Genomic DNA, 18537 nt, shown 5'->3' with positions numbered 1-18537 from the left:
TACTCTCACAGTTCAGTCAAATCAAAACTTTATTTACAAAAACATGTCACATCATTGAATATATTACTGTGCACCAAGAAACAGAAGAACCTGAAATAACAGAAATCTGAAGTTCATTTAGTGAGCACTGAAGTGTTCAGAGTGAGAACACAGCAGGATATAATCAGGACAATTCACCTGGAGCCAGTGGGAGGAGCCAGTGGGAGGGGGTGGTGACCTTTATTCCCTGTGATCGCTGCACGACCATAGACTGTCTGCACGCCACCTCTACCATCTCCGTGCTCTAATCAACCTGCTGCTGCATGTTTCCTGTTCTCCAGTTTGTTCTTCTCCACTCTTTAGTTCACTGAGATTCTCTTCAACTACAGCATTGATAGAAAGACACATATTATCATCATAGAGACATATGGAGGACTCTGATGCTTTATCTGCTACTTCCTTTTTCGTTTTTTTTACATCATGTATCGACCCCCCCCCCCCTCCCCCCCCCCCATCCTGTCTGACAGGGATAGTCTCTGCTGTGAGGTGCATGTGTGAACAGATCAGGAGGATTTCAGGAGTGCAGATGTGAAAACAGCTAAAGAAGATATTGTGTGTGTTTCTTCTTCAGAGAGGGTTAGGGTTTCTGTGAGAAGAAGAGGAGGATAAACGCAGCCTAATGTTTGATGGACTCCTGAGCGGCTGAGATGTGAAGATCAGCCTCTGCTGGCGACAGAGCTGTAGATCACAGATAACTCGGGCGCTCTGCAAACACAACAAATAAAAGAGTCAGGACACAGAAGAAACACTGTCTGTTAAAAACCAGCTGAAGAATATGATCAAATGTTCCTGTGAGCTTCAACAGACCCCTTGTTGTTGTTGTTGTTGTTGTTGGTGGTAAATGATAATGATGATGTTTCAGAAACTTCTACATCAGGTCACAGTTACATTACATTTAAAGAGACACACACACCAAAACGGAGCGTTCTGAGAGCGCTGGTTTATACAGGGTCACAAACCTCCTCTGGTGCTTGATTCATGTTATATTTTGAACAAAGCACAGATGTTTCATTTAGACCACAGGGGGACCGTTTGAAAAGGTGGAGGAGGGGACCGTTTGAAAAGGTGGAGGAGGGGACTGTTTGAAAAGGTGGAGGAGGAGGACTGTTTGAAAAGGTGGAGGAGGGGACTGTTTGAAAAGGTGGAGGAGGGGACTGTTTGAAAAGGTGGAGGAGGGGACTGTTTGAAAAGGTGGAGGAGGAGGACTGTTTGAAAAGGTGGAGGAGGGGACTGTTAGAAAAGGTGGAGGAGGGGGCTGTTTGAAAAGGTGGAGGAGGAGGAGGACTGTTTGTAAAGGTGGAGGAGGGGACTGTTTGAAAAGGTGGAGGAGGGGACTGTTAGAAAAGGTGGAGGAGGGGACTGTTTGAAAAGGTGGAGGAGGGGACTGTTAGAAAAGGTGGAGGAGGGGACTGTTTGAAAAGGTGGAGGAGGGGACTGTTAGAAAAGGTGGAGGAGGGGACTGTTAGAAAAGGTGGAGGAGGGGACTGTTTGAAAAGGTGGAGGAGGGGACTGTTAGAAAAGGTGGAGGAGGGGACTGTTAGAAAAGGTGGAGGAGGAGGACTGTTTGAAAAGGTGGAGGAGGGGGACTGTTTGAAAAGGTGGAGGAGGGGACTGTTTGAAAAGGTGGAGGAGGGGGAGAATATGTCCTCTTTAAAGTATTTATTCTTTCATAAGAATAATCATGAAGTTACTCTGGGTTGTATAAGTGTGTGTTTGACATTAAAGAACACAAACGGATGCACACGTTTGTTTACAAACAAACAACTCAAAAACAAAAACAAATAAAGAAGTAAACACACAAACCAGGATCAACATGGTCAAACTCACCTCCTCTGGTTCTGCTGTTGGAACTGGACAGACGCGTAGCTGACGTCCTCCACGTCGAGGTGACCTCCTCCCTGAGGGTCAAAGGTCACAATGTTGCTGTAGACTTCTTCAGGAACCTGAAGAGATGAAGACAGACAGGAAGAGACAGACAAGAGGAGACAGACAAGAAGAGACAGAAAGGAAGAGACAGACAGGAAGAGACAGAAAAGAAGAGACAGACAGGAAGAGACAGACAAGAAGAGACAGAAAGGAAGAGACAGACAGGAAGAGACAGAAAAGAAGAGACAGACATGAAGAGACAGAAAAGAAGAGACAGACAGGAAGAGACAGACAAGAAGAGACAGACAGGAAGAGAAAGATAGGTAGAGACAGACAAGAAGAGACAGACAGGAAGAGAAAGACAGGTAGAGACAGACAAGAAGAGACAGACAGGAAGAGACAGACAGGAAGAGACAGACAAGAAGAGACAAACAAGAAGAGACAGACAGGTAGAGACAGACAAGAAGAGACAGACAGGAAGAGACAGACAGGAAGAGACAGACAGGTTGAGACAGACAGGTAGAGACAGACAGGAAGAGACAGACAGGAAGAGATGAAGACAGGTAGAGACAGACAGGAAGAGACAGACAGGCAGAGACAGGCAGGAAGAGACAGATAGGTAGAGACAGACAGGAAAAGATGAAGACAGACAGGAAGAGACAGACAGGAAGAGACAAACAGGAAGAGACAGACAGGTAGAGACAGACAGGAAGAGTCAGACAGAAAGAGACAGACAGGAAGAGACAGACAGGTTGAGACAGACAGGTAGAGACAGACAAGAAGAGACAGACAGGTAGAGACAGACAGGAAGAGACAGACAGGTAGAGACAGACAGGCAGAGACAGGCAGGAAGAGACAGACAGGTAGAGACAGACAGGAAAAGATGAAGACAGACAGGAAGAGACAGACAGGAAGAGACAAACAGGAAGAGACAGACAGGTAGAGACAGACAGGAAGAGTCAGACAGAAAGAGACAGACAGGAAGAGACAGACAGGTAGAGACAGACAGGTAGAGACAGACAAGAAGAGATGAAGACAGACAAGAAGAGACAGACAGAAAGAGACACACAGGTAGAGACAGGTAGGTAGACACAGACAGGAAGAGACAGACAAGAAGAGACAGACAGGTAGAGACAGACAGGTAGAGACAGACAGGTAGAGACAGACAGGAAAAGATGAAGACAGACAGGAAGAGACAGACAGGAAGAGACAAACAGGAAGAGACAGACAGGTAGAGACAGACAGGAAGAGTCAGACAGAAAGAGACAGACAGGTTGAGACAGACAGGTAGAGACAGACAGGAAGAGACAGACAGGCAGAGACAGGCAGGAAGAGACAGACAGGTAGAGACAGACAGGAAGAGATGAAGACAGACAGGAAGAGACAGACAGGAAGAGACAGACAGGCAGAGACAGGCAGGAAGAGACAGACAGGTAGAGACAGACAGGAAGAGATGAAGACAGACAGGAAGAGACAGACAGGTAGAGACAGACAAGAAGAGATGAAGACAGACAGGAAGAGACACACAAGAAGAGACAGACAGAAAGAGACAGACAGGAGGAGACAGACAGGTAGAGACAGACAGGAAGAGACAGACAGGAAGAGACAGACAGGAAGAGATGAAGACAGGTAGAGACAGACAGGAAGAGAGAGACAGGCAGAGACAGGCAGGAAGAGACAGACAGGTAGAGACAGACAGGAAAAGATGAAGACAGACAGGAAGAGACAGACAGGAAGAGACAAACAGGAAGAGACAGACAGGTAGAGACAGACAGGAAGAGTCAGACAGAAAGAGACAGACAGGAAGAGACAGACAGGTAGAGACAGACAGGTAGAGACAGACAAGAAGAGATGAAGACAGACAAGAAGAGACAGACAGAAAGAGACACACAGGTAGAGACAGGTAGGTAGACACAGACAGGAAGAGACAGACAAGAAGAGACAGACAGGTAGAGACAGACAGGAAGAGATGAAGACAAGTAGAGACAGACAGGAAGAGACAGACAGGCAGAGACAGGCAGGAATAGACAGACAGGTAAAGACAGACAAGAAGAGACAGACAGGAAGAGACAGACAGGAAGAGACAGACAGGTTGAGACAGACAGGTAGAGACAGACAGGAAGAGATGAAGACAGGTAGAGACAGACAGGAAGAGACAGACAGGCAGAGACAGGCAGGAAAAGATGAAGACAGACAGGAAGAGACAGACAGGAAGAGACAAACAGGAAGAGACAGACAGGTAGAGACAGACAGGAAGAGTCAGACAGAAAGAGACAGACAGGAAGAGACAGACAGGTAGAGACAGACAGGAAAAGATGAAGACAGACAGGAAGAGACAAACAGGAAGAGACAGACAGGTAGAGACAGACAGGAAGAGACAGACAGAAAGAGACAGACAGGAAGAGACAGACAGGTAGAGACAGACAGGTAGAGACAGACAAGAAGAGACAGACAGGTAGAGACAGACAGGAAGAGACAGACAGGTAGAGACAGACAGGTAGAGACAGACAGGAAGAGATGAAGACAAGTAGAGACAGACAGGAAGAGACAGACAGGCAGAGACAGGCAGGAAGAGACAGACAGGTAGAGACAGACAGGAAGAGATGAAGACAGACAGGAAGAGACAGACAGGAAGAGACAGACAGGCAGAGACAGGCAGGAAGAGACAGACAGGTAGAGACAGACAGGAAGAGATGAAGACAGACAGGAAGAGACAGACAGGTAGAGACAGACAAGAAGAGATGAAGACAGACAGGAAGAGACACACAAGAAGAGACAGACAGAAAGAGACAGACAGGAGGAGACAGACAGGTAGAGACAGACAGACATTTAAAGGTAAATTATTGTATAAATTAAAGTTGAAATAAAAACTGAGTGATGTTAAATATATAAAGTATAAATAACGGACCTTTGGTGGCTCCTCCCCTCCTACATCTCTCTGGTTTTTCTCTGCAGCTCGCTTCCTACAAACACAATAAAAACAAAACCATGAAATCAGCTACAGAAGGACAAAGTGTGTGTGTGTGTTTGTGTGTGTGTGTGTGTTCTCGACGCTCATATCGTATTCAGACGACCCAAAACACAACATGTTACAGAGGCCCTAAGACAGGCATGGGCAAACTACGGCCCGCGGGCCATATACGGCCCGTTGGGCTTTTTAATCCGGCCCGCCGAACTTGTCCAAATTATATTATTATTAAATTAAATGTTATTATAATTAAACCTCGTTCGTTTTCCCCTGTAATGCCCGCGTTTCCCCAATAGATGGCGCACTTCAGGCTGTATGCCTGATATGCCAAGAAACTGTCACAGTTTTCAAAGAGTACAGTATCAGCCGTCACTTTGCTACGAAGCATGCTAACTACGCTAGCAAGCAATCCACACAAGAACGGGCGGCTGCGGCTCAGAGGTTGAAGGATAATTTACAGACTCAGCAACATTTTTTTCACCAACAAACTGCGATTCAAGAGTCAACTACCAAGGCAAGTTTTTTGCTGGCATTCAAATTAGCAAAGGCTAGCAAGCCTTTCTCCGAAGGCGAGTTTTTAAAAGAATGCGTGGTAGAGACAGCAGGTCTCTTGTGTCCGGAGAGCCAAGGCCAGTTTGAGAAAATCAGTTTATCACACAGGACTGTGACTCGCCGTGTGGAACTGATTGATGAAGATATAGCCAGAGAATTAAACAAAAAGGCTGAGTCCTTTAAGTTATATTCACTAGCGCTGGATGAAAGTAATGACGTAAAAGACACTGCTCAGCTCCTCATTTTTATCCGAGGGATTAATGACAGTTTTGAGATAACGGAGGAGTTTTTGACCATGGAGTCCCTGAAAGGAAAAACGCGAGGAGAGGACTTGTATAACCAGGTGTCTGCTGTCATCGAGAGAATGAAGCTGCTGAAAAGAAACCAGGATAAAGTGAAACCAGGATGTTATTTTCCTTCACTGCATCATCCATCAGGAATCTCTGTGTAAGTCTGTATTGCAGCTTAATCATGTCGTGAATCCAGTTGTAAAACTTGTTAACTTTATACGAGCAAGGGGACTTCAGCATCGTCAGTTTATTACGTTCCTGGAGGAAACTGATGCGGATCATCAGGACTTACTGTACCACTCTCGTGTCTGCTAGTTAAGTTTGGGCAAAGTGTTTCAACGAGTGTGGGAGCTGAAAGAGGAGATCAGCGCATTTTTGGAGTTAATGGGGAAATCCGACAAATTTCCTGAGCTAAGCGATATACCTACGTATGTGAGCAGACATTCAGCGTCATGAACATCAACAAAGCCCCTCACAGATCCAAGTTAACTGACCAACACCTCGGATCTATCCTGAGAATTACCACTACAAAACTAACTCCAGACTTTAATGCACTGACACAAAAGGGAGATCACCAACACTGTTCCCACTGAAACTGAACGTGAGTTTCTCTACTGTGTTTATTAAAATTTAATTTAATGAAATGAATGCATTTGGAAATCAATGTGTACAATGAGCCTTGCATATTCATGCTTTGCTAGCTGTTAAAGACCAAATCCTTTCATGTAATGGCTTTTACATGTCATTTATATTAGTTCACACAAACACTCCATCCATCTGTTCCTGGCCCGGCCCCTCTGTCAAATTTTAGAACCCATTGTGGCCCGCGAGTCAAAAAGTTTGCCCACCCCTGAGGACAATATTCATTACAGTTTACATTGTTTTCCTGTGATAACAAAAATCCAACCACCCAACCATCGATCCATCGATCCATTCATCCATCCATCTCTCCATCCATCCACCAATCCATCCACCAAGCCATCCATCCATCCATCCATCATCCATCATCCATCATCCATCATCCATCCACCCATCCATCCATCCGTCCATCTATTCATCCATCCATCCATCCATACATCACCAATCTATCCATCCATCCACCAATCAATCCATCCACCCATCCAGCCATCCATCCATCCATCAAACCATCCATCCATCCATCCACCCACCCAACCATCCATCCATCCATCACTTTGATGTAATTATCCCAGGTGTGTTGGATGACTGAGTCAGAGGTTTTATTAAAATACCTTTTGATGATGAGAAGAACCACAATGAGAGCGACCACAGCCAGAAGGACGCCAAGCACGACGCCAACGATCAGAGGAAGGTCACCATGCTGTCCTGAAAAACAGATTGCACGTTAACGACACCAGAGAGACATCCATCCATCCATCCATCCATGAATCTATCCATCCATCCATCCATCCATCCATCCATCTATCCATCCATCCATCAATCCATCCATCCATCCATCCATCAATCCATCCATCCATCCAACCATCCAACCATCCATCCATCCATCCATCCATCCATCTATCCATCCATCCATCCATCCATCCATCCATCAATCCATCCAACCATCCATCCATCCATCCATCCATCTGTCAATCCATCTATCATCCATCCATCCATCCATCTATCCATCTATCCATCATCCATAAAACTATCCATCCAACCAACCATCTATCCAACCATCCATCCATACATCCATGAATCTATCCATCCATCCATCCATCCATCTATCCATCCATCCATCCATCCATCCATCCATACCCCATCCATCTATCCATCATCCATCCATCCATCCATCCATCCATCCATCAATCCATCCATCCATCCATCCATCCATCCATCTATCCATCCATCCATCCATCCATCCATCCATCATCCATAAAACCATCCATCCATCCATCTATCCATCCATCCATCCATCCATCCATCCATCATCCATCCAACCAACCTTCTATCCAACCATCCATCCATCAATCCATCTATCCATCCATCCATCCATCTATCTATCCATCCATCCATCCATCATCCATCCAACCAACCAACCATCTATCCAACCATCCATCCATCCATCAATCTATCCATCCATCCAACCATCCATCCATCCATCTATCCAGCCATACACCTTTCCATCCATCCATCCATGAGGCCATCCATCCATCCATCCATCCATCCATCCATCCATCTATCCATCCATCCATCCATCAATCCATACATCTATCCATCATCCATCCATGAGGCCATCAATCCATCCATACATCCATCTATCCAACCATCCATCCATCCATCCATCCATCCAACCATCTATCCAATCATCCATCCATCCATCTATCCATCCATCCATCATCCATCCAACCAACCATCTATCCAACCATCCATCTATCCATCCATCCAACTATCTATCCATCCATCCATCCATCCATCATCCATCCAACCAACCATCTATCCAACCATCCATCAATCCATCCAACCATCCATCCATCCATCCATCCATCCATCTATCCAACATCCATAAAACTATCCATCCATCCATCCATCCATCCATACCCCCATCCATCTATCCATCCATCCATCCATCAATCCATCAATCATCCATCCATCCATCCATCATCCATCTATCCATCCATCCATCCATCCATCATCCATCCATCCAACCAACCATCTATCCAACCATCCCTCCATCTATCCATCCATCCATCTATCTATCTATCTATCTATCTATCTATCTATCTATCTATCTATCTATCTATCTATCTATCTATCTATCTATCTATCTATCTATCTATCTATCTATCTATCCATCCATCCATCCATCCATCATCCATCCAACCAACCATCTATCCAACCATCATCCATCCATCAATCCATCCAACCATCCATCCATCTATCCATCCATCCATCCATCATCCATCTATCCAACATCCATAAAACTATCCATCCATCCATCCATGCATCCATGCATCCATAACCCCATCCATCTATCCATCCATCCATCATCCATAAAACGATCCATCCATCCATCCATCCATCCATCCAACCATCCATCTATCCAACCATCCATCCATCCATCCATCCATCCATCAATCTTTCCATCCATCCATCTATCCATCCATCCATCCATCTATCCATCCATCCATCCATCCATCCATCCATCCATCCATCCAACCAACCATCTATCCAACCATCCATCCATCTATCCATCCAACTATCCATCTATCCAACCATCCATCCATCCATCAATCTATCCATCCATCCATCCATCTATCCATCCATCCATCCATCCATCTATCCAACCATCCATCCATCAATCTATCCATCCATCCATCCATCCATCCATCATCCATCCATCCATCCATCCATCCAACTATCCATCTATCCATCCATCCATCATCCATAAAACGATCCATCCATCCATCCATCCATCCATCATCCATCCATCCATCCATCCAACCATCCATCTATCCAACCATCCATCCATCCATCCATCCATCCATCCATCAATCTTTCCATCCATCCATCTATCCATCCATCCATCCATCTATCCATCCATCCATCCATCCATCCATCCAACCAACCATCTATCCAACCATCCATCCATCTATCCATCCAACTATCCATCTATCCAACCATCCATCCATCCATCAATCTATCATCCATCCATCCATCCATCCATCTATCCAACCATCCATCCATCAATCTATCATCCATCCATCCATCTATCCATCCATCCATCCATCCATCTATCCAACCATCCATCCATCAATCTATCCAACCATCCATCCATCCATCTATCCATCCATCCATCCATCCATCCATCTATCCATCTATCCATCAATCCATCCAACCATCCATCCATCCATTTATCATCCATCCATCTATCCATCATTCATAAAACTATCCATCCATCTATCCATCCATCTATCATCTATCCAACCATCCATCCATCCATCCATCCATCATCCATAAAACTATCCATCCATCATCCATCCATCCATCCCTCCATCCCTCCATCCATCCATCCATCCATCCCTCCATCCCTCCATCCATCCATCCATCCATTGGGGAAGATTTCAAAAACTGACCTTCCTTTTTGTCCGTCACGCTCAGACTGTACGGCTCAGACGGTAGATTTTCTGTGTTCTTCAACATACAGGTGTAGTTCCCAGAATCCTCTGCAGTTAGAGGCCCGAGTAGGAGGGCTGGTCCAGACTCTGACAAGAGATGGCCATCCCTGAACCAGGAGACGTCCAGCTGGTTGAATGTACAGTTTGCAGAACATTGTAGTGTTACAGTTTGACCTTCTGCAACGTGTCTGTTGTCTCTGGAGCTCACTATCTTCAGTTTAGTCCTTTCTGAAAATTAATTCAAATTACAGTTTGATGATTGTTTTAAAGATGGCGTTCCCACTTCTTTATTTATTTTTGTTCAATATTTATTTGAAGTTTTTAGTTTTTTGCATAGGACAAATAATACAAGAACAGACCAGAATTCAAACAAATAAACACGACTAGGACGTGTACAAAAAAAAGGAAAGTAAACTGAAGTTGCTTACATAGCTGCCAGTCATTCAGTACACTCAAATATGCATGATTGGTTTTGTCTAACTGTGGAGACAGAGTGCTCAGAGGTCTCTGATAGATTAAAAAAGCTCCTCATCTGGTTTAAGATTCTGACAGAGTGTTTCAAAAGCCTAGAGCCTATATATCTAGCATGGCTGGCAAGGAAGAGCCATTAACCGAGCCAAAGCATGCCTGGCGTTGGCAGCCTAGTAGCAGTGTCTGAATACTGGAAGGCTCATCCCGCCCTCTGGCTTTGGTTTTTGCAGGTCCGCTTTTGAGATCCTGTGATTTTTGTAGTTCCAAATGTAAGACAGAATTGTAGAGTCTAACTCTTTAAAATGAGCTGATGAGAGAATAATTGGGAGGTTTTGGCAAAGATAAAGGAATCTGTTCAGGGAAGAGACCGACCCGGCCAGCTACACACCGATCGCACTTCAGAACTCCAACAGGAAGTAATCACTGAAATGCTAGCAAACCGACTAAACAAGCACCTGTCTTCCATCACCCCCCCCCCCCCCCTTTACAATAAGAGAGATATTAGCCTCTTAAAGTGTTTGTGACAAAGCCTTGTCTTTCTTTGAGTTGGATATCATTCTAAGGAGGAGTGACACCCAAAGGCCCAGCTGCCTTTCCCCTGGAAAATATTTTATGGTTAAGATAATTTCTTCTAGTGTGAAGTCAGAGTCGATGTCATCCCTGTCATTATCACTTAGCAAAGGCGTTGGTATGGAGTCAAAGAAGTCACACAGGTGAATTACATTATGTTTAGAACAGGAGAGTTTGCTGTCAAATTCTTGAAAACTTGTGTTTTTTATCTCCCTGGGGTTAGTCAGCAGGATGCCCGCCTTGGATGACAATGAATTGCTGATACCAGGTTAGTATAAATGATTCAAAGGTTGACTGAAACTTTTCTCCCCTGACCTTCTGACCTGTTCTGACCACATCTCATGTTTTAAAGTCTGAAATATTTCAGCCTCATTTGAACCACAAACATCATCAAAAAGAAGCTACTGCACACATTCTTCAAAGTTTGTGGTGCAGACTCAGCTGTCATGCACTTTCTTTTGGACTGGATATTTGTAATTCTGTTTCTGTCAGTCACTCCTACACTCTGAACTGCCACTGCATGGTAAGTGTTCATGACATGCTGTTATGAGGAGCTGTTAGTGCTTGATATGATACACAGCTGTGTTTTCTACAGGCAGCTCAATCATGTTTATTGAACCCTGGGGAAGACCAAGATCGTGATCAAGATTCATGTTGGATCAATTGTGCAGAACTACGTCGAAGGTTTAGGATAGATTTAAGCATTATTAGAACCAATTAAACACGATGTTGAGCTCTTACCAGTGACGGTGACGTTCACTCCTGATGTTCCAGTGAAATGTCCCAAAGTGTAATTGACTTCCATCCTGAAGCGCAGAGTCGCTTCGTCCTCCATCTTGTTTACGTTTATGATCTGTAGCGTGCAGTTCTTCTTCAGGTCTCCCAGGTATCTGTAACGATGGTTGTTGTCGTTGGGCGAGCGGCTGTCGTACACGTTGGGGGTCGAGCCATGACAAATCTGATGGTTCTGACACCAGCGGACTCTGATCACTTGAATCCGAACTTCTACCGAACTTGGAGTATGATTGAAGGTGTCGTTTGGTGTGAAGGTGCAGGGCAGGGTGACGGTTGATCTGCTCACAGCACAGACATGAGGAGGATACATGACAGGTTGAGCAGCAGCACCTGAACACAAACACAAGTCTTGTTTGAGATATATTATGTTTGCACATTGAAGTACAAAAGGGCTTTAACTCTAAAGTTAGCCAAATTCTTGCACAGAAGGGCTGAGGTCTGATTGGAACGCATGACCACTGCGATGAGGATTAAAGCGTCTTTACATGAGGGCGGGACAAAACTGCTCGGCAATCTGATGCAACCGCATATGCTCAAATATGGGTATATGTTTCATCATCCATCATCCATCCATCCATCCATCCATCATTCCATCCATCCATCCATCATTCATCATCCATCCATCCATCCATCATTCATCATCCATCCATCCATCCATCAACCCATCCATCCATAATTCCATCCATCATCCATCCATCAGCCATCATCCATCATCCATCCATCCATCCATCATCCATCCATCCACCCATCCATAATTCCATCCATCATCCATCCATCCATCATTCCATCCATCCATCCAACCATCATCCATCCATCCATCCATCCATCCATCCATCATTCCATCCATCATCTGTCATCCATCCATCCATCCATCCATCCATCATCCATCATCCATCCATCCATCATCCATCATCCATCATTCATCCATCCATTAATCAATCCATCCATCATCCATCATCCATTCATTCATCATTCCATCCATCATCCATAATTCCATCATCCATCCATCCATCCAACCATCATCCATCCATCTATCATTCCATCCATCATCCATAATTCCATCATCCATCCATCCATCCAACCATCATCCATCCATCCATCATTCCATCCATCATCCATCATCCATCCATCCATCCAACATCCATCATCCATCATCCATCATTCATCATCCATCAATCCATCCATCATTCCATCCATCCATCCACCATCCATCATCCATCAATCCATCCATCATCCATCCATCATCCACCATCCATCATTCATCCATCCATCAATCCATCCATCCATCCATCCACCATCCATCATCCATCATCCATCATGCATCCATCCATAATTCCATCCATCATCCATAATTCCATCCATCATCCATCATCCATCAATCATCCATCCATCCATCCATCAATCCATCATCCATCATTCCATCCATCCATCCATCCATCCATCCATCCATCCATCATCCATCATCCATGCATGCATCCATCCATCCACCCTTCCATCTATCCATAATTCCATCCATAATCCATCCATCCATCATCCATCATGCATCCATCATCCATAATTCCATCCATCATCCATCATCCATCAATCCATCCATCCATCCATCCATCCATCCATCCATCCATCCATCCATCATCCATCCACCATCCATCATCCATGCATGCATCCATCCATCCATCCATCCATCCATCCATCCATAAATCCATCCATCATCCATCAATCCATCCATCCATCCATCCATCCATCCATCATCCATCCATAAATCCATCCATCATCCATCAATCCATCCATCCATCCATCCATCCATCCATCATCCATAAATCCATCCATCATCCATCAATCCATCCATCCATCCATCCATCCATCCATCCATCATCCATCCATAAATCCATCCATCATCCATAAATCCATCCATCCATCCATCCATCCATCCATCCATAAATCCATCCATCATCCATCAATCCATCCATCCATCCATCCATCCATCCATCATCCATCATCCATGCATGCATCCATCCATCCACCCTTCCATCCATAATTCCATCCATCATCCATCCATCCATCATCCATCATGCATCCATCCATCCATCCATAATTCCATCCATCATCCATCATCCATCAATCCATCCATCCATCCATCCATCATTCCATCCATCCATCCATCCATTCATCCATCGATCCATCATCCATCCACCATCCATCATCCATGCATGCATCCATCCATCCATCCATCCATAATTCCATCCATCATCCATCAATCCATCCATCCATCCATCCATAATTCCATCAATCCATCAATCCATCCATCCATCCATCCATAATTCCATCAATCCATCCATCCATCCATCCATAATTCCATCCATCATCCATCAATCCATCCATCCATCCATCCATAATTCCATCCATCCATCCATCCATCCATCCATAATTCCATCCATAATTCCATCAATCCATCCATCCATCCATCCATCCAGCAATCCATAAATAAATCATGTTTCTTGACTGTTTCAGTCGACTTCCTGCATTTTTCATAATTATTTTAATGATTTAAAAAACATAGATCTTAACTTACACTGCGACCACCACCTGGGATCCCTAGCTAAGCTAACGGAGCTAGCAGCGCCACTTTTAAACATCTTTTCTCCCTCGTTATGTCAAAATCCTCCACATAAAGAAAACACAGTTTGGAAAATAAACTTTATGGAGGCCAGCAGAGATGACCCGCAGGGCGACTCTAACCGAACTGTTGGCTTTCAGTGGGCAGAGGGAGACAGGACGCCGTTTGGCAAAGCCCGGAGCTTTCCCGACTCAAACAGGTTAACCGGTCTTGTGGGGTAATGAGCGCTTGTGGGAGTGCTTTTCCCCAACTCTGCCACAGCGTACCAAAACACAGTTTCTCCAAATCCACCGCATGAACAGCCGCCAGCCTCACCGGTGGCTGAGCAGCAAGGAACATCTCAGGAGGTAGGAGCTGGGTAGTCTAGTTGCCCCTGATTGGACGAAACATCCGTGTATGTTTTTATTATTGGTTTAAAATGTATTGTGTAATACATCTCAGAGCTGACTCCTCCCACTTCACAACCAACATCAGAAAGTGTTCAAAAACATAAATGACTAAATCTCACAAACGGTTGGAATGTAACGTCTTCTCTGAGCGAGTCGATGAAAATGACATCACAAAGATCAGAGTCAGAAGCTCTTTGTGGATTTGGTTTGGAGGCTTTAAATCGAGTGTGGTTTGTTAAAAAGCTGCTGTGGAGACAAACGAGAAAGTTTAAACAACAAGAGGGAACGCCAAACCTAAAACCTCAGACTCATGTCAGAGACCAAAGACTTAAGTAACATCAGATTCACGGTGAGGATTCAGATTTATGATTTCATTCACAACATTCTCCTTTGACTGAGATCCCAGGAGAGAAATAATAAAGACTACAGACATCAGATGATCAGCTCTATCTTACCTGCCAGCAGGAGCATGAAGCACCACAGAAGCTTCTTGTCCCAGCCTGCCATCCTTAGTTTCCAGCTCTCTCTCTCTGTGATTTGGACTCTCTCTGAAGAGAAAACTGACTTGCAGACACACTCTGAAATGAAGAAGTGAAATGTCTTCACTTCCTTCCTTCTTTCTTCGACCGAGAACTATTTTTATTTCACTTCTACCGTTACTTCCCTAAAGTGCTGCAACGCCCGAATTTCCCCTCTGAGGATCAATAAAGTATTATCCTATCCTATCCTAAAAGTTCCCTCCACACTCGTCTGCACATCGCTTCAGTCTGATGATTAGAAGATGATTCTTTTTGGTCCTGTAACAGAAAACTCTCCACAGACAGATAAACACACAAACTGTTTTCAGGAGAACTGTAGAAAAAAATTTGTTTAGATTTTAAAGTCTGCATGCAGGTGATGATGCAGCAGCAGGTTCCTCCTCCTGCAGCAGGTTCCTCCTGCAGCAGCAGCCAACCTGAAACTCCTTTTCCACAATTCAAGCTGCACTTTGTGAACAGATAAGGAGGATAGGTTTAGTGACTGAGTCACAGAGAGAAGCTTCAACATGTTTCACATGAATGAGAAGCAGGTTCAGTGTGGTCTTATGGAGGAGGACATGTCAGTGATGTAATCTCGGAGAGGTCATTTAGTGTTTTATAAACCACTGAAAGACACACACACAAACAAACACACACGCACGCACGCACACACACACCTGGACTCCTGAAGTCGAGTCATATTTAAACTACTTCAACTGAAACCATCTCAGTCTCCTCCATCTTTATGGAGTGAATTCAAGTAAGTACCATTTTCCTGAAATATGACTGAGGCACAACGAGCAGGAGTCAGGTGAAGCTGTTTGTGCCGAGGGCCAAATCAAATGTTTTTCAAGTGTTATGGACATGAGACAAGACGTGTTCCCAGGTCAAAGTAAGGATTCTGAAACACAGAGAGACGCAGCATCTCCACTTTGAGACAACCAATCTTTATTTGTAAAGCACAGATTCTTAACAAATGTTACCTGGAGACACTCGACTAACAGCAGAAGACTTTAGTCTTTGTTATGTAACTTCTTCTTGTACAGGTAAGCCGTCCCGCTGAGGAAGAGCTCCCCCTGCTGGTCTGGGTCCGGGAACGTGTCGTTCATGTACCTGTCCGTGTGTTGGACTGCCAGCTGACTCCACAGCCCCTCCCCCTCCATCAGCTGCAGCTCCCTCTGCAGGTCACACTGGTACATGTCGTGCTCTGCTCCTCTGTGTTCCCCTTTCACCATGCACACCAGCCCTCCTGCACACACAACATCAAATCACAACCTGAGTGACTGACAGCTTCAGGTTATAAACCCAGCAGACCCAGAGACCCTCCTGGACCCGGTTCATCTTCTGATGGTTTCATGTAAACAGAAGTCTTTGGATTTGTCTTATTTACATCAGCTCTGTGGTTATATATATATATATATACAGCTTGTGATAATATGAAACATTATTCATTTGCATTTTCAACAAAGTTCTGCATTCAGAGGACAACGTTTTGAAAACCTCCGTGCACACAGATACAAAAAAAGAAAACGCTGTAGTACACATGCCAGGCCAGTAGGTGGCGGTGTGACGTTCTCTTCCTTCCACCGAGCGGTGAGGTGTGAACACACTAACAATGACAGCTGATCAGATTGTTATACGTCTGCACTGATCAATGTGAGGATGCAGCTCTATCGTTCAATTCAAACAGAACTCAGGAGTCGGCCATTGTTGTTGTAGTCCTCCTACGCTCTCGTGGTTATTGACTGGAAATGAAATGAGCATGTGTGAAATGTTTAAACTGCGATGGAGACGCTACGGTTTTTTAAACGTTTTTTTAACAAACAGCGAGAACACAACAAAAGGTTACTGTAACCATCGTCCTGTAAACATCACCCGTCTGTTCCTGCAGGGGGCGCTGGAGTCCCATCGAACATTCAGTCAACCTAACGACAGGCTGAGAGCTGGAGCTGAGGCAGGTTTTAAACCTCCTGACAAACCGTTACCCCCAATTCACACATACTCCGTGCGCGCCGCGGTCCGTCAGCGCCACGGTTTTGCTCCGGCTCGCGGCCATTCACACTGGATCCGTTTCTGGGACGTCAGCGCAGCGGAGCGCACCCATGACACATCACAGGAGAACTACAAGATCCCGCGGGAATAAAGAGAGAAACATGCAAACAACATGTTGCTTTGTCTTTCTGGGGATGCGTTGTTGTTCATTCAGTTCCTGTTTTGACGTCATGTTGATAAAGTGATGAAAAATACGATCATGAGTTCGTATATTGTGTTTTATTTTGAAATTGACCGGATGCTCTGTGCGTTTCCTTGTCTGACTTCCTGTCTGAGCTGTCATATTCTGTCCAGCTTGACGCGTACCTGCAGCGTACTCCTGCGAAAATAGACTCGCTGCGTATTTGAAACGGAGCAGAGCGCAGTGCCGTTGGCACGCTCCGGAGACGGACCGCAGCGCGCCCTGTGTGAACACAATGATGGACTAGAGTGGAAGCTAAGTACAACGTAGTGTGCGGCGCTGACGGACCACGGCACGCATGGAGTATGTGTGAATTGAGGGTTAGACTTGCATTCCTGTTTACATCATGTTGCAGATCCCACTTCCCCTTTAAGCCTAGTCTTAACCAATCAGGCCACACCTGAGCAATTAAGAGGCCTGCAGCAGGCCATGCTCACTCCTTTTGTTTGTGTCACACTGCTGAGCTGCATGACAGGCTGACAACTCTATTGTGACTCTGATAGATGCATTATTTGAGTGAGTATTTGATGTGTAATTATAAGATTTTGTGCATTTATGAGATTGTTTAGTTAGTACGTAATTTGATTTACTGGTGTGGCCCTGATTATTGTTTTCCTTTTTTTAAATCATCTGACTACTATGCTTGTCACAAGTGGAATCAAGTTGTTGAGAAATAAAGCATGAAGAAACTCTCCTCTGGTCCCTGCACTTTAATTGCTGTACCACTGCAGAAGCTCTATTTTTGAACTGGTTTTACACATACTTTCTACACATCACGTTACGATTGTTTATAACTTTGGAGTGGTTTTGGACCCGAGCAGTGAAATGAAGACGACCTTCACGTTAACGCTAAGTCACACGTTGTCATGGAAACGGATGTTGTTGTTGTTGTCTGGTTACTTTTAGTGTTGAACGGTTCCTTAAAGGGATACTTCACCCATTAGCATTAATCTTTGTATCATTAGAAACCTGGTAGTGTTTTTGAATGGTCGTGCATCCCGCCCTCATTTTCCCCTGAGATGTGAAATCTTTGTATTTCTGAGTCTGTAAAGGAGCTTCCAGTGACGCAAAATGATGATTGTTGCGTCACTGGAAG

General features: G+C 44.7%; 2 protein-coding genes across 2 annotated transcripts in view; both read right to left on the bottom strand.

Moving 5' to 3' along the window:
- Positions 1 to 11: 11 nt before the first annotated feature.
- LOC132961599 (leucine-rich repeats and immunoglobulin-like domains protein 1) lies at positions 12 to 15547 on the bottom strand. Its single transcript, XM_061033332.1, has 7 exons — positions 15146 to 15547; positions 11634 to 12017; positions 9810 to 10079; positions 6966 to 7059; positions 4814 to 4868; positions 1867 to 1982; positions 12 to 744 (listed from the first exon to the last, which is right to left on the bottom strand). The coding sequence occupies exons 1-7, from the start codon at positions 15195 to 15197 to the stop codon at positions 696 to 698; spliced, it is 1020 nt and encodes a 339-aa protein (XP_060889315.1). The 5' UTR covers positions 15198 to 15547; the 3' UTR covers positions 12 to 695.
- Positions 15548 to 16195: 648 nt separating this feature from the next.
- Positions 16196 to 18537, bottom strand: part of LOC132961605 (methyltransferase-like protein 27) — a 23241-nt gene continuing 20899 nt past the window's right edge. The window contains exon 6 of the mRNA XM_061033339.1: positions 16196 to 16457. Coding sequence (XP_060889322.1) covers positions 16222 to 16457 — 236 coding nt within the window. The 3' untranslated portion in view covers positions 16196 to 16221. The remainder of the gene's footprint in view (positions 16458 to 18537) is intronic.

This window comes from Labrus mixtus, unplaced genomic scaffold, assembly GCF_963584025.1.
Source record: "Labrus mixtus unplaced genomic scaffold, fLabMix1.1 SCAFFOLD_101, whole genome shotgun sequence".
NCBI lineage: Eukaryota > Metazoa > Chordata > Actinopteri > Labriformes > Labridae > Labrus > Labrus mixtus.
This window is presented reverse-complemented; position numbering and strand designations above follow the sequence as displayed.